The following is a 17,792-nucleotide window of genomic DNA, read 5'->3' as shown; positions in this document are numbered from 1 at the left end:
TCTGTCCCAGCGCTATTCCAAGACTAGAGGTGGGTGTTGGTGAGGTGGCCCAGGCAGCGGCGGAGGTGCAAGGAGCAACCACACTCACTCAGGAGGGTGACCTGTTCCCTCACTCCAGTTCCCAGCTCTGGCAGCACCACCCCGGGGCTCGGTCCTTCCCTCCAGCATGCCCGGCACCCCTCCCAGTCACCCATCCAGGCCAACTAACAAAGTGGCCTCCTTCGTGTGGACAGCTTCCTGCCTCCACAGGAGCTATCGAAGTGGGCCCAACCCCGAAGGTGGCGAAAGTCAATAGAAACCATCACACCGAGAGTCAGCGTGACAGGCTCAGGAAGGCTGCACAACTGATGTGTTTGCCAGGAAATGCACTGGGCCATCCTGGGGCTGGGTCCCCAGCTATTTTTGGCAAGGGTGGGTGGTATGTAAAGACACTTCCCATTTTCTGCAGCACAGAGCCACCAGACACTGAGCAGTCAGGGCACTTCTGGCTCCGAGATCACCCTCCTGAACACGTCTCCGGCTGCCGAGTCACTGAGGCCATCGTAGATAAGCCCACCAAGCTGGGGTGGCACTGGTCCCGTGATGGCTCCCCCCATCAGCAGCTTCCTGTTGGCAGTGCTGTTTTCTGCCAGCTGTGAAGCCATCACCTCCTTGGATCAGACATGCATGGAGGTGAGTCCAAACTTTTTCTCTTTATCCAGATTAAACTGCCTGGCAGTTTTGAGATTCAGCCTGCAGCCCCAGCTGAGCCTTGGCATCGCAATATCCACTGTCTTTGAAAGGGCAATAAGGTGTGTAGAAGTTTTTCTTTCTTGTGAGGAAAGAGCCAAGAGCATAGCCAAGGGAGGATCCCGCAGAGCTTTAGAAGGAAGAAGTGAGAGTTTTCCTCCTCTTCAAACAATGCCCTCAAAATAGTCCTAATTGGGACATAAAAATATCAACAGGGTCCCAGTGCAGAGAGCAGGCCAGCAAAGCTGCTGCCAGCACGGAGGAGCTGTTTGTCCAACATCACAGCACATGGCCGCTACCCCACACAGCCCTTCGGTTTCCTGGCTCTCGGGGTGGGGATTAGTAAGGATAACCTGTGCCAGGTTTATAGCATGTAAAGATCACCCTGAATGAGTCTGGCATCGTCCTCAAGTTGGACAGTCCTCCATCTGTTTTCCTAACCCACAGGAGCAATATCAGAGAACAGAGCCAAATTGCACCTTCTGTTTGGAACCATAACAATATTTATCAACCTGTGGGAAATTCTTAAAAGAGGTGGTGAGAGAGATAAAGAAGGGCCTCAGTCAGTCTTTTTACTGTCTTCCAAAATGCTTCCACCTTCCTCCCACTGTCTCTGACTCCAACAAGTGTACAGCACTACGTGGCCTGACGAACAGGAGCGGGGGCCGGGGGGGCGGGGGGTGGCGGGCAGGAACGACCATCAGTCTTGGTGCCCCGGTAGGCTGCTTTCCTAGGCTGGGGCTGAGAGCAGAAGTGGAGTCAGGAGAGGCGGAGGCACAAAGGTGGTGGTTGGGAGCCACAGGCAGGAAAATGCTAAGGGAGCAGGCAAGGGCAAGAATTCCAGCCAGGACTGGAACAGCCCTGGGAGCAGAGCAGAACACAGCCTTGTTAGTCAGGTATTAGGATGGAATCAGAACACACTAAGACTAAGAGGAGGCACAATGCCTGGGGAAAGGAAGGCTGCGAAGGTGAATAATTTTGTTCTGGCTGCTATAGCAAAGTATGGTAGACTGAGTGGCTTAAACAAAGAGAACTTATTTTCTCACAGTTGTGGAGGCTGGAAATCCAAGATCAAGGTATTGGCAGGGTTGGTTTCTTCCAAGATTTCTCTCCTTGGCTTGTGGATGGCCCTCTTCCCTCTGTTTCTTCACATGGTCTTCCTTCTGTACATGTCTGTCTCCAAACTTCTGATTCTTAAGAAAACACCAGTCATATTGAATTAGAGTCCATCCTAATGGTTTCATTTTAATTTAATTACTTATTTAAAGACTATTTCCAAATAAAGGCACATTCTTATGTACCTGGTTAGGAATTAAACATATGAATGGGGGAGGCGCAATTTATTCCATAACAGAAGGGAGTAAGAAGTTGTTATAGGCCCTAGAAGGCTGTCTCCTCCTCATTCAGGTTCGAAGGTCAAACTCACACAGACATGTAGGTGGCATAGTAAGAGGATAGGAGTGGGCACACAGCCTCCTCAGCAATCAGATAGGTATTCCATCTACCTCTCATAACACCCCCAGGTAGCATAGTATCACCAGTACATTCCAGCTCATTGGGAAGCAGATTTTTTTAAAATGCCACACCCTTAAGCCTACCTATTCAACTCTTATATCCCCATATTCCTGCAAAGGCCCCATCAGCCCTTCTGAGGCCCACAAGAGGGTCCTGGGAGTTTTTGAAAGCCCATGGAAACACTGAGCCAGTCTAGCTTCCTTTGAGGACACCAGGCCCAGCCATTTCCTTTCTGCAAATGACACTGCTTTGGCGGAGGGAAGGGAAAGAGGCAGGGAGAGCACCCTAGACCTTTTGCTGCCTTCTGAGACGTTCAGGTGGCAAGAGCAGTTCTGAGGGTGCCAGGATCTCTAGGCCTGACCTTATGCTGCAGTGAGAGCTTTTCCACTTGGCTAAGTTTATATTGAAACCTTCCAATAAAACAACCTCCCTGCAGCCTTCCCTCTGGAAGAAGTCGGATTTTAAATGCTCTGGGACCTATCTCATGAACATTGGCTCTTCATTTTCCTGGACTCTTCTATCACATATGAGTTCTTGGCAGCAGAATTCTAAGGTTATGTACTAAATCCTTACTTATGTGAGTACTGGGGAAATACAAAGATAGATGAGAATTGTTCTTGAAAGTAAAGAACTTCTCAGCTGCAGGAGCAGGATAAAAGGGGGAGTGGTGGGAGAGGGAGCTTGACTTACAAATTTGGCCCTTTTTCAACTGCAAATGACCCCAGTTAGCCTAACCCTCCACCTTCCTTTCCTTTCCTCTTTAGTCCTTCCTTTCCAACTTAAGCACAACTAACCACATACTGTATATATGTTCATGTAACTACCATTAGTTCATCAGCATCCATCCTGAAAACAAGGTTTTGTCTTGTTTTTTTTAGTTCAGTAAACTTTTTATTGAAGTGAAACATAAATGCAGGAAAGTTCACTAATCCTAACTGTGCAGTTCAAGGAGTTTTCACTACGCTAATGCAGCTACGTGGCCAGCACACAGATCAAGACACAGAACTTTCTCAGAGCCTCGGAAGCCCCTTCACACCTTCTCCTAGTCACTAGCCCCCAAGGACAGCTGGCACTCAACTTTCTCACCACTGATCAATTTGGCCTCTTTTTGAATTTTATATATATGAGACCAGATAGCGTGTACTTTTTTGTGTCTGACCTTTTTTGTTCACCATTAAATATATGAGATTTATTGATGATGATCTGTGAACCAATCATTGGTTCATTTTCATCACTGAATGGTATTCTATTGTGTTAATGAGCCCCCATCCAGTTATCTGTTCTACTGTGAATGGGCATTTGCATTGTTTTCAGTCTTTTGGGCTATCATGAATGCTGCTGCTTTGGAGTTCTTATCTATGTCTCTAATAAACCAATGTACAAATCATTATTAGGTATATACCAGGAAGTGGATGCATTTGGTCATAGGGTATACACATTTTTAAGTTTAGCAGATATTGCCAAACGGTTTCCAAATTGTGGATAACGATTTATATTCATCAGCATTTATATTCATCTGTTTGCTCCACACCTCACTGATATTTGCTATTGTTCATTTTTAAAACCCATCCTGATGGATGGGTAGTGTTATTTCACTGGGATTTAATTGTTATTTTCCTGATGAATAATTAAACTGAGTTCATTTTCATGCTTTTGCTGGCCATTTGCATGTCCTTGTATGTGTGCGTGTGTCTGTGTGTGTGTGTGTGTGTCTGTGTGAAGTGCTTTTTCAAGTCTTTTGCCAATATTTTGGGTATCTGTCTTTTTTTTATATTGAGTTGTGAGAATATTTTTATGTACTATGGATACTAGTCCTTAATCAGATAGCAAATATCTTTTCCCACTCTGAGGCTTGCCTTTCCACTTTCCTAGTGATATCTTTTGATGAACAGAAGTCTAATTTAATTTTTTTAGATTTTATTTATATTATTTTAGACAGAGGGGAAGGAACGGAGAAAGAGAGGGAGAGAAACATCGATGTGTGGTTGCCTCTCATGTACCCCCACTGGGGTCCTGGCCTGCAACCCAGGCATGTGCCCTGACTGGAAATGGAGCCAGTGACACTTTGGTTCATAGGCCAGCACTCAAACCACTGAGCCACACCAGCCAGAGCTAGAAGTCTTTAATTTTAAAGTAGCTAGATTTATCGTTGTTGCTTTACTTTCAGTGAATTTCTGTCCTATTTAAAAAATTTTGCCTACTCAAAGTCATGAAGATACTATCTTAAGTTTTCTTCTAGTATTTTTATTGTTTTGTATTTATTTCCATTTCTAGGTTTCACATCTAGATCTATAGTCCATCTGGAATTGCTTTTTGTGTATGAAGTGAGGTAGGATCAAGGTGAATTTTTAAATAAAACTTTCTTTGAAGATATTTCAAACTTAGACAAGTTCTAAAAATAATACAATGAACACCCATCAACTCTCCAGGTAGACTCCTCCATTGTTAGGCGCTACTTGTTCTCTCCCTGTGTGTGTGCATGAGTGCATGCACCATGACTAGCAAAATTAGACCCATGCGCAAGTCTTTGAAGGCTGACAATTACATGAAGCGTAGCTGGAATTCAGCGTTCTGTGATTTGAATTTTGGTGACATTTTAGATGTGCTCTTGAATAATTATTTGGGAGGGTAGGCATGCCTCCTCCTTTCAAATGGGTTCACCTCAGCTATTTTGTACACTCAAAACCATGGTAGGAGACAGTCCTTCAGTTCTAGACATGGGGGGATGGGAAGTGTACTTAGAAAAGCTTCTTTTCAGGAGAACACCAAGTTCATGGATATAAATGCTTCCTAATAGCTCCAGACAATGCCATGATGCTGTGATGATCTAGTGAAATACAAACTCCTCTTGGGAGTGCTTGACATACATTATCAAATTAATCTTGAGTGGCCTGCAAAGAAGGGTTATTGTCCTTCACTAACAGTTGGGGAAAAGGAGGCTCAGAGAATGCAGCTTAGTGGTTGAGAGCTGGGATCTGAACCCAAGCAGTCTGAATGCAGACAAACAGAAAATAAACCACACATAACTGTAATGTCCTTTGTCCAGAGGAATCTGATTGACACCAAAGTTTTAGAACTGTGCCCGTTTGGGAATGCTTGGTTTTATTTGCAGAGAGTAATTGTTACTCTGAGATTTGGCTCAGTCAAATTGTTATCTCTGCATAAAGGAGCGACTAACAGGGAAGGGTTGGGGTTCAGCCTCCCAGGCTTCTTCGCCCGCGGCGATGCTGGCTGCTGCGTAGATGCCCAGTGTAGATGATCCAAAAACATGGGAATCAGCACTGGAGTGAAACTTAAAAGATTCTAAATTAGAAAATGATTTCAACACTTTCAAGAGGAGAAAATACAGTAGGACAGGCAAGGAATTAGAGATACCGCAGAAAGAAGCAAAAATAAGATCCTGATTGAAAAAATGCAAATGAGCAGCTATAGGGAGAAGGGATTGCAAACACAGACACAACGCTTGGGAGTCCTGCTCTGTGTAAAAGGCACAGCTCTGACATAAAGCTAGAGACAAAGTAGCTGGTGCAGGTCCCAGTGCACAGTGACCCTGAGTAAATGCCCCATGACTTGGAAGAGAGGTGGGCAGGGGGCAGCTGCCCTGAATACCAGGGAGCCTTGCACAGTCGTGCTAACTGCATGAGTTCACATCCAGAAGGGCACTGTGTCCTGTGAAACCAGCCAAAGCTGAAGAGTGAGAAAGTGACTTTGGAAATTGATCCCATAAGGAGGTCTAGAACAGCGATTTTCAACCTTTTACATTTCATGGCACACATAAATGAATTACTAAAATTCTGCAGCACACCGAATAATAAGTTTTTTGCCTATCTGAAAAAAAAATAGATATAATTTTTGATTCGTTCACACTGGATGGCCATTGTGTTGGCTGTTGTCATTTTTTAATTTGACACACTAGGGAAAAGAGGTCAGTGCCCTTGACTAAACTAAACAGTCAGGCATCTCACATATTAAAAATTCTTGTGGCACGCTGGTTGAAAATCGCTGGTCTGGAAAATGAAGGCTGGGTTTATAGGAAGTGGTCATGTGGAGCTCAGAGAAACCACAGGGGCTGCGAAAGCGGTGGTGAGTGTCTGCCTGGAAAAGCAACCGAACACGTGGCCCTGGCAGCCAGCCCAGCCCTGGGCAACAGCCATGGCCACATTGTATTCCCTTCCTGCATTTCTTCTCTGTTGCATTTTCATTCTGCTGTCCTGGAGTCCTGTGCTACGCTATCAGAATTTGCTCTCAAAAAGTTTTGATATGAATCCTGACAGCAAAAAAGACATAACCTCATTGATGCAGTATTTCTGCCAAAAATATATAACCTGAACAAATCATGAGGACAGATAAAAAACCCAAATGAGGGCCATCCCATAAACTATGATCCTGTATTTATAAAAGATATATATATATCAATGCCATGACAGATAATGAAAGGCTGATGAATTGTCTTCGATTAAAGTAGACTAAAGAGACAAGAAAAATAAATGCAATATGTGATCCTTGATTGGAAAAACAGAAATTACTGTAATAGACAATATTGGGATTATTGGCAAAATTTGAATATAGATTGTATGTTGGCTAAGAATATTACATTGCCTTGGCTGAGCGGCTAAGTTGGTTGACACATCATCCCATACATAAAAAGGTTGCAGGTTCGATTCCTGGTCAGGGCACATACCTAGGTTGCAAGTTCAATCCCTAGTAGAAGGCAAGCAATTGGTGCTTCTCTCTCTTCCTCTCTCTTTAAAATCAATAAACATATCCGCAGGTAAGTGTTAAAAAAATGTTTAATAATATCGTATCAATGTTAAATACCCTGAATTTTTGGTAATGGCACTGTGGTTGTATAAAAATACCCCTTTCCTTAAAAGATTTAGGAGTGAAGGGTCACAGCATCTGTGTTTCCTCTAAAAAACAAAAAGAACGAGTATGTGTGCACATGAGCATGTGGGTGTATACTTGGTACCTAAAGAAATACCTTTAACACTGCTTAAATGATTCCAGAGTGTGAGGAGTTTTAGCATCACCACCTGTAATATCTGAAATGGTAACTTTGATTGTATAGGAGTGTGAACGAGAAAGCGAAAGAGAGACACCAGCACATTCTCTGATATGTGTTTGCTTTGTAAAGTCTCCTATCAGCTGCAATTCTTGTCATTTCCCACTTTCTCCCAGAAATCAAAGGCAGAGAGTTCGCTGTGGTTTCTCCCTTACTAGAGAAGAACGTTCTAACACAGGCTCACGGAGGCTCCTCGATACTCCTCGGTTGTGTGAAATCCACTGGTTTGCGGTTTCTCAGTGAGTTCAGACTGAGCTACTTTATTTCCCTGCCTTTCCTTTTGCTAGAAGCTCCCTCAGGCCACTGGCCCCAAAGAGCTCGAGCTCAATCCTCAACTTCCTGAATCACATTAGTGCAGTGAAGTGCTTAGTAAAGCACAAAAGGGGGATAATTTAGATGTCACAGGCACTTACATATTCTGGAGGAGGGAACTACCCCGAACAGAGGCTTTTTGCTGTGGGACCAGAATAAAGCAAGACAAATTGAGGAAAGGCCCCTCTCTTCAAGTGTATGCGACATCAGCTATGCCAACAGAGACCAGAAAAGAAAAATGTCCCCTCAAAGCTAATCCAAACCTCAACAGCTATTGGGACATCACCTGCACATACATCTTCTCTCTGGGTCACCCAAGTTCATGGGTACCAAAGAGGTGTCTCGCAACATGTGGGTTTTGTTTTTCTTTTTTAATTTCCCACCAGTCAGCTAGATCTAAGTTTTAAATGCAAAGTGTGCATTAAATGGCATTAGGTGGATTTGTGGCAGTGCCTGGAGGACTTCGGGTCTATAAAACAAAATACGAATTACAAAGAAATGTAAGTATGGCACATTCATCAGTGACATTCATAATGTCATCACAATAGAGGAAACGGTGGTTTCTTGTACATGAGCATGCCCACTGTAACTACAAAAAAGTGCACCACTAAGCAGAAGTGTCCAGCTATGCAGGCCTGTTTACAACTCACGAGGAGGAAAGCTTCTCATCTACGGTTTGATGAGACAGCTTTTCCCAGACTGGGGCAGTCTCAGTGGGGCCTCTAGTGACACACCGGCATGGTGCAGGGAATGACGGGGCCTGAAAGGGTGGATGAAATCACGTGGAACCTGAGACGCTCTGAGAGATGGCCCCCAAGTGCATTTTCCTTGGAGAGAATTTCATAATAGATACCATCAGACCTACATACCTCCCACTACGTTTTATCCGAAGACATTATCCAGATAAACTACGACCCCATAATTCTATAGACTTCTAACCAACCCCCTTCCATTTTTACCAATTAATTCAAGGTTTATAACTTGAGTTAGGGAATCTAACAAGCAGTCACTGGCGGACTTCCGAATACTTGACTCCCCTGCGACATAGGATGTGGCTGTCCTCTGAACTTATATGCCGGGCTGTGCCCAGAACAACAGCAGCTTATAGAGACCCGGAACTGATTCACACTTCAAAACTGCAAGGCCCCATGGCCTAAGGCCTGTGCCCCACTGCCAGATCACTTAAAGATATTAAGAAAATTTCTTAAAATATGCAAATGTAATTAGTGGCAAGGGATCTGTATGTACTTATCACTCAACATTCAACAACAATCCACATTTTGGCTACTAATCTCATCTTTCTACTCCTCCCCTCTCTTTTTGCCAGAGTATTTTAAAACAAATCTCAAACATCATGTCATTTTATCCCTACATATTTCAAAATGCATCTCGAAAAAATAAGAACATTTCTCTTATCATTAACAAAATGTATAATTCTGTAGTATTCTTTGATATCCTATCTGCATTCAAAGTTTCTTGATAGTCTATAAAAGTCTTTTCCTAAATGCATTATTTAAACTAGAATCTAAACAAGGGCTATTCTAATAGTTGCTGGTTATTTTCATAAGTATGTTTCTTTTTCCAAGAGCAGTCTCCTCTCCCCTCCCACACCCTCCTCTCTCCACTTTCACGCATGGCATCGATATGTTTATAAAACAAAATCAGTTGTTCTATGAATGTCCTATCTTCTTCATTTGGCTGATTGCTACCTTGCAGTGCTGCTGAACTTTAAGTCCCCCACATCCCTTATAGACTGGAAATTAAGCCTAAAGTCATGACCGGATTCAAGCTTTAATTGGGAGGGGAGGGCAAGAATATGTGTAGTTAAAATTGTATCACATCAGAGAGTCTGAATGCCTGAGAGTCTAATGTTGTTGTTGCTGACCTAGACTTGATTTGTTTTTAAAATAGAATAAAACATTTCCATGAACCCAAAATCAAACCTATAAAACAAAGAATATTCAAAGAAGTCTTGTTTCCATTCTCGCTCCTCTATCTGGTTCCTTTTCTCCCTTTCAAGACAACCAGTTTTGAGTTTTCCCCCATGGATTTTTTTTTTTTTTGTTGCAAATGTAAGAAAAGGCACATATACCTTTCTCACAGAAAAGGTAGTATACAATATACTATATCCCATTTACTATATACACTATATCTGTACAGTCAGCATGTTGCTTTTTTCACCGCACAGTATACCAGGGTATTATCCCATATCAGTGTGTGGAGAACTTACTCATTTCATTTTCAGCTGCTAAAGGTTCCCTTTTGTTAACGTGCCATATTTTGTTCAATTAATCCTATAGTGATGGGTAATCTTGTTATTGTCAATCTTCTAATACAAAAAATGCTAAAATGAATAATCTTATATACAAGTCATATTGTGTTTTTGCAAGTATATATTTGGTAAAGACTCTTAGAAGTGGGATTGCTGCTCAAAATATAACATATATATAAATTTGCTAGTCAAATTACAAAGTCTGTTATTAATTTACATTGTTTCTCTCATCAGAAAGAAGCCAACAAAACATATAACTGTGAGAATTTAGGTCTCATAGAAATTCCTGACACTCTACCGAACACAACAGAATTTTTGGAATTTGGCTTTAATTTCTTGCCTACAATTCAAAATACAACTTTCAGCAGGCTCATAGATCTTATCTTTTTGGATTTAACCAGGTATGTATCTGAGTTCTCTGTGTTTGGTTGATGTTTTACTTAAGCAATTAACACAACTTGCATTCCAATTGTTTCCCAAGCCTTTTAGGGAGCATAGAGACATGTCCATCCTGTATGTTTGTCCTCTCCCATGAAACAGCTTTATCCAGGTAAAATGTAATAAAAAAAAAAAGCCAGTGGAGAAGACAGTGAATTGTTCAACTACATTAGGTCAATTGTGCTATTTAAGAAGTTCTGAGGAACATTGATAACAAACCTGAAAACAAATTTTGTACTAAATCGAATTCACATTGTACTACATTATTGGGCAATACTTTATAAAGCTTTACAAGAAAAGCAATTTTTCTTTCCTACAAATTGGGAAAAGAGTTCCATTATTTGGTTTCAGAGGCAGAATAAGGAAGTAAACAAGAGTGGAACACAGTGCGCGTGCATGTGTGTGTGTGTGTGTGTGTGTGTGTGTGTGTGTGAGAGAGAGAGAGAGAGAGAGAGAGCGGGGGAGGAGAGAGAGAGAGAGAGAGAGAGAAAGGGCTCTGCGTGTGCATGGTGTCTGTACTTTCTGCACAGCTATTTCTTTGGTTGTTTGACTTAAGCTCCTGCAGAGTGGGAGGGCATTCACAACCATAATACTACTTCATCTGTAAAAACCACCACTGTGAGGGCGGCATGGTAAATATGATTGGCCAGCTTGTGTTAGAAAAGGAAATGGAGACTCCAGAAGATTTTGTGAGCTTGCTTAAAGTCACACGGTAAGAAAGCTGGGACTCTGTTCTCCTCACTCCCGGTCCAGAGGCCCCCCAGTGACATCAGGCCACCTCCCCAGCCAAAACTCCATGTGCATGTGTTCAGAAACACGTGAAAGAAAACCTTGTCCTGAAAGAGAAGATCATTCTGCTACCTACCTATTATGCCCCAAGAAAATTGATTCTCCCTCTCCTTTTCCATTTCCCATTTATAGATTAAATGAGTTTGACCCCATTTTTAAGAAATGCATGGGCTGGGACATTTTTTCTAACTAGAAAAGTCTAAGTTTTATCTTGTTTTCCAAAAGTGATAATAATATGACCTCATGCTTCCTAAAACCTCTTCCTCTGCTCCCCTTGCCCCTTGCTTTTCCACAAATCAGATGCTATTTTTATACTCTAAACAGTCCTTGTGTCTTTAGTTTTGCCAACATGTTTTTTTTTATTTTCTGTGCTCATTCTTCCACCTTGCTTTTCAGATCTTCCTCTCTGGAAGAATTTTTCTTTTTCCTGAAGTACATCCTTAGAAATTCCTTTAGTGAGAGTGCATTAGCAGTAAACTCTCCCTGGTTTTCGTTTTTATGAAAATGTCTTTATTTCACACTGATTCTTGAAGATAGTATTTTTCTGACATATATAATTCTGGGTTGATAGTGTTTTTTTCTCAGCCTTCAATGCTATCATTATAGTCTTCCATTGTTGCTGCTGGGCAGCCACAAATCTTTGTTCACAGGCAGGAAATCTGCCTTTTCCTCTCTGGATGTTTTCAATAGCTTCTCCTTGTCTTTGGCATTCTGTAATAGCACAATAATATATTGTGTAGATTGTTGGCCTCCTTAAATGTGAGATTGGTTGTCTTTTGGTAATTCTAATATCTTAGCCATTAGCAGTTCAGGCTTTCACTTGTCCCCATTTACTCTTTCATTTCCTCTTGACCTTCAATTAGACTTATTTTGCATCTTCTCATCTATCCTTCACATATCTTAATATCCTTTTTTTTTTTTTTTTTTGCTTTCTATGTCTTTGGTTTTTTGGACTATATTCTAAGTAATTTTCTCATATTTACTTCTAGTCCATTAATATCCTCTTCAGCTGTGTCTAATCTCCTGTATAGATTATACATTGGCTTTCTAATTTGTATTATTATCTTTTTTCATTTCAATAAATTTCATTGATTTTTCAATTTACATACAAGTGGGAACCTCAAAAAATTGAATTTATTTATGAAAAATTATGTATTTATACATACATGTTTAAACCTCAGTCACCTTCAAAGTGCTATTTGATGCAATACACCTAACAAGACTTTTTCTGCACCACTCAAAACAGTTTTTGAACTTGTCGATTTTGATGCCTTTTAGTGTTTCTGTTGTTTTTTTGTTTCACCTCTTCCACATGGGCAAAATGTTTCCCTTTGGGGACTTTTTTCATCCAGGAAAACGAAAAAAAAAAAGTCACTCAGGGTGATAGTGGGGGAACAGGGAGGGCAGGGCACAGGGGTCATGATGTTTTTGGCCAAAAATTACAGAACACACAGCGTGGTGCAGGCGGGGGTGCTTGTAAATCACCCATCATGAAATGAGCAAACATGTTGAAAGAGTCTCCAAAAAAATTCACAGAAGCCAAACACAGCCTCTCACAACAATGCCCACTGGTGCACTAACACCACTGGGTTCCCAGAACACTCACTTCCTGGGGGAAGCCTGTGCTACAAGGGTTCTATCCTCCTGAAGATAAATCTGGTTTTTCTGATACAGACATATTTATCATATATTCTGATAATACACATTAGGTATAGAATATATTTGTATATCATATACATTATCAGATCTATCTGAGAATTCTGGTATCTGCTTTTTTTTTTGCTTTTAACCTGATTCTGTAGAACTGTTTTTCCCCCTGAGTTTAACTAATGTGTTTCCTTTATGTGTTAAGTCAATTTTTATTTTGAGCTCATTTTTCTTTTGGAAATATGTGTAAATCTTTGTTTAAAATGATTGCTTGAAGTTAGATAATACCAGTGAATTATTAATATTGTTATATGTGACAATGGCATTATGGCTATAAAAAAATAAGTCTAGACATTTTTGCAGATTCCTACTTTCAAATATGTATGGGATATCTAGGATTTGCTTTAGAACAATTCAGGAGAGAGAGGTGGGAATAGCTAACACAAAGAAACGTAAGTGGCAAAATCTTGAGAGTTGCTGCATCTGTGTGATAAATACATGGAGGTTCATTGTGTTACTCTCCTTGCTTTTATGTAAATTTGAAAGCTTTCTTTACTAAAAATTAAATACATCAATCTGGAAAACGTTTCTACTTACTCCTGCCCACTACCTGAAGTTACTACCATTCTGGAACCACTTTAAACTAAATTTTCCACTTGGGTTTCTTTTGGGAGGTCCGCAGACTTAGCATTAATTCAGGCCTCAATCCTCATGAGTAGAAGCTATGGTTAGGGAATCTCAGAGACTTTTCTTGTTATTGTTTTTCTTGTTCCCTCTGAGCCAAGGCCAAGAAAAACACATATCTTTAAGGTCTCTCTCTGTGAGCTTTCTTTTTTGAGGTCATTCACTGAAAAGATTCTATTTGAGGGTCTTGGTAGTTTATAGGTTTTTGATAGGACCTCCTATCCTATCTCCAAGCTTTGCCTCCTGCCACTGATACATGTGGCTCATTAAAACAAAGACTCTGGGCCACAAGAGATTGACAGATATTGGCAGATATGACAAAGCTAGTGTGTAATCCAGTATCATTAGGTGCAATACCAGGATGTGTGTCTTTGAAATTCTAGTGTTAGATATTTCTATGAACTATTTTCATATATATCATTGGATTCACAAGCACTCTACAAAGTAATCCTTATTTCTATACTTTATAGTTTAAAAAAGAGATTGAAAAAAGTTATAACTTGACCAGGATGACATAGATTTATATAAAACAGATCATTACTATGCATTATATAAAGGTAACACACATATAACAGATGTTATGCATTATATATAACATTTAATATTACTTAAAATAATAAACAATACCTTGATTTTTTTCCAATGATCAAACCACTAATTATTCCCACAGATTACAAACACAAACCTCTTAGAGATCAATCTAAAAGGGCAAGATATCTGGAAAAAAAAAAGTCTAAATCAGTATGTTTAGAACTGAAGCTAGTGATTAATTCAGCAGGCCACATGTGGTTACTGAAGAGCGTTTTTTATGACTAATAATGTTTTCTGTTTTTATGATACAGAAATGGTGACTTTGTTAATATAGGTCACTATGACAAGGTGTTTTCATTTTTCTAATTAATTATCATTAAATATTATTATCTTCTTAAGGTGCCAGATTAACTGGATACATGAAGACACTTTTCAAAGCCATCATCAATTGGACACACTTGTGTTGACTGGAAATCCCCTGATATTCATGGCAGAAACATCACTTAATGGGCCCAGGTCACTGAAGCATCTTTTCTTGATCCAAACAGGAATAACCAATCTTGAGTTTATCCCAGTGCAAAATCTGAAGAATTTAGAAAGTTTGTATCTTGGAAGCAACCACATTTCCTCCATTAAGTTCCCAGAAAACTTCCCAACACAGAATCTGAAAGTTTTGGATTTTCAGAATAACGCCATACATTACCTCACAGGTAAAGATGTGAACGCTCTGGAGGCCACCAACCTAAGCCTTAACTTGGATGGCAATGCCATCAGGGGCATTGAGTCTGGGGCTTTCCATTCAAAAGTCTTCCAGAGTTTGAGGTTTGGAGGGACTCTCGACTTGTCTATTATATTCAAAGGTCTACAGAACTCTACCACTGAGTCTCTCTGGCTGGGGACATATGAGGACACTGAAAATCAATACGTCACTACAGCCATGTTTGAAGGACTTTGTGAAATGTCTGTGGAGAGCATCAACCTGCAGAAGCACCGTTTCTCTGACTTGTCATCTACCACGTTTCGGTGCTTCACGCAATTTCAGGAATTGGATCTAACGGCAGCTCACTTGAAAGAGTTACCCTCTGGGATTGAGGGTATGAACTCTCTCAAGAAATTAGTTCTCAATGTAAATCATTTTGAGCAGTTGTGTGAAATCAATGCTGCCAGTTTTCCATCCCTTACAGACCTCTCTATCAAAGGCAACCTGAATAAACTTGGCCTCGGTGCTGGGTGTTTGGAAAAACTAGAACATCTTCAGAGACTTGATTTAAGCCACAGTGATATAGAAGCTTCTGACTGCTGCAATCTGCCACTCAAAAACCTGCACCGCTTGCAATACCTAAACCTGAGTTACAATATGCCCATTGGTCTCCAGAGTCAGGCATTCAAAGAGTGTCCTAAGCTAAAAGTCCTGGATTTGGCATTCACCCGCCTGAGCATTAGTGCTCCACAAAGTCCTTTCCAAAACCTTTCTCTACTGCAGACTCTGAATCTCTCTCACTGCCTCCTTGATACTAGCAATCAGCACCTTCTAGAAGGCCTGCTGGGTCTCCGGCAACTGAATTTACAAGGCAATCACTTTCAAGATAGGAGCATTTCAAAGACTAATCTACTTCAGACAGTAAGCGGCTTGGAGGTTCTGATTTTATCCTTCTGTGAGCTCTTCTCTATAGACCAGCAAGCATTCCACAGTCTTGGGAATATGAGTCACCTGGACTTAAGCCACAACAACCTGACAGAAAATAGCATCAATGCTCTTAGCCTCCTTAGGGGGACCTACGTCAATCTGGCCACCAATCGCATTCGGATCATCCCGCCCAATCTCCTCCCTATCTTGTCCCAGCAGAGCACCATTAATTTAAGTGACAATCCCCTTGACTGCACTTGTTCAAATGTTCATTTCATAACATGGTACAAAGAAAACCTGCAAAAATTCGAGGACTCAGAGGAGACAGTGTGTGCCAATCCCCCATCTTTAAGTGGAGTTAAGCTGTCTCAGGTTGAACTGTCCTGCGGGATTACAGCCTTGGGCATTTTTTTCCTCATAGTATTTTTATTCTTGTTCACCATTCTGCTCATTTATTCAGCTAAATTCATCATTAGATGGAAATACCAGCATATTTAGTGCTGAAGGTTTCTAGGGATGGCAAATAAATGTTTATCAAATTTGTGCTAAGTAGAGGAACTGTTGTCTGTTGGTGACCGGAATTCACAGGTTGGTTCCTGGTGCTGGGCAGGGATTCACTGTGCTCTTCTGAGCCTTGGAACAAATGAGCCTCCCTGGATAGCAAACCGAGAAAGGCCAGAAGGAGAGATGCAGCCATGAGAGAAAGAGCCATATCCTTACACGGAAGGTGGGAGGAAGGTGAGAAAGCACTCGTGGCAGGGCATGGCCAGAAGAGTCACCCACAAAGAGGCCACCTCCCTTACACTTATGGACTTCCTTCGAAGCATCTCCCCCTGACCTGAAAAGGAAACTATCGATGCCCACCACTTGGCTGTGCTGAGGACCCCAGCTCCGATCCCTTCTCACACATTGTGACCATCATGCTTGGGTCTGAGTTCCCAGTAACATAGCAGTTGGGGACATTTGTTGCAGAGAAAGTCTAATTGCTCATTTTAACGAAAAAGGGAAAACAATGAATTTAAAAGCAGAGGCTGAGAAATGAATCTTGCCATCAAATTGACTCCATTCATCTCCCTTATCCGTAGGTAGCTAAGGGTCTCTACAATATCACTAGGGTGGAAATAGCTACCAAAAGAAAAAAAAAAAAAAAAAAGACAGCCTCCACCAGGACCTCCCTCCCCCAAGGTTTAGGACTTTTGTTACATTGGCCATGCTCACCTGAGACCCGGGAAGCCCCCTTTGCCAGTCGGGTGCTCTCGCTCTTACGTTACAGAGCCTAACTTACAGGCGGGCTGGCGTCCAAATGCTCTTCTCATTTGTCTGTCTGGTCCTTCGAGGCTTCTTTCCCACAGGAACCGTAAGATAAATGGTGATTTGGCTCCCAGGCCAGCTCTCAAATGCCTACTCACCTGGGACAGCAATTGAGATAGCACATTGATAATGAAAATTAACGGGAGAAAGCATCCCAGCAGACCAGCTGTCTGTCAAGAACACAATAAGCTCAGTGAGTAGTTTCTGTTTGGTGTCAGCAAAGGTAGTACCAGCGACAGAGCGGGGACAGGACAGAGACCCTGAATGCAGACAGAGAAGGAGGACAGGGAAGCTGGCAGGGTGATGATTTAGGCCTTCCCAAGGCCCACAGTGTCACAATCCTGCGGAGTTCAATCTTCCAAAAAGGCCTGCATTCATGGACAAGAGAGCTCTTGTACACAGATGCTGCATTCCCAAGGCCTTGGTTAAGTTTATGACCACTTTTCAGGTAGCGATGGTAACTTGTAGCTATGAAATTCTGATTGGATATCAAAGGGAAACTTGATTAATATCCATCAGAATTTATTAGCCCTGAGGTTGAAGGCATAATAGTGGGACAGAAGAACAGAGTGGAAACTTGGGGATTAACTCTTTTTTACTTCTATGTGCCCAGGAAAAGCAGGGAAGACAAGGGAACAGGGAGGCTAAGTCATAAAGCTTCACTGCAAACGCTCTGTCAGTCTTAGGGGATATTCTGTACTACATAGTTGCCCAAGTTTTCTCACAAGTTCTTAGGGACACAAGGCCAGGGGTTAGGTAAGGTGAGTGAGGTCCTCGCCTTGCATACAAAATTTAAGGGAGAACCCAAATCTCAGTAATCAAGCCAAAAAAAAAATGCAATATTTTTAAAACTTTTAGTGCAAAAAAAAAAATTG

At 41.5% G+C, this 17,792-nt stretch overlaps 1 protein-coding gene across 1 annotated transcript; it reads left to right on the top strand.

Annotated features, from left to right (window-relative positions):
- Nucleotides 1–465: 465 nt before the first annotated feature.
- On the top strand, nt 466–16,197 carry CD180 (CD180 molecule). The gene is made up of 3 exons (XM_054578234.1): nt 466–672; nt 10,125–10,291; nt 14,379–16,197. The coding sequence occupies exons 1-3, from the start codon at nt 583–585 to the stop codon at nt 16,102–16,104; spliced, it is 1,983 nt and encodes a 660-aa protein (XP_054434209.1). The 5' UTR covers nt 466–582; the 3' UTR covers nt 16,105–16,197.
- Nucleotides 16,198–17,792: the final 1,595 nt, after the last annotated feature.

This window comes from Pteronotus mesoamericanus, unplaced genomic scaffold (assembly GCF_021234165.1).
Source record: "Pteronotus mesoamericanus isolate MK-2021 breed Mesoamerican mustached bat unplaced genomic scaffold, CSHL_Meso_final contig_50, whole genome shotgun sequence".
Lineage (NCBI taxonomy): Eukaryota > Metazoa > Chordata > Mammalia > Chiroptera > Mormoopidae > Pteronotus > Pteronotus mesoamericanus.
Note: the sequence above shows the minus strand (reverse complement) of the source record. Positions and strands in the feature narration are given on the sequence as shown.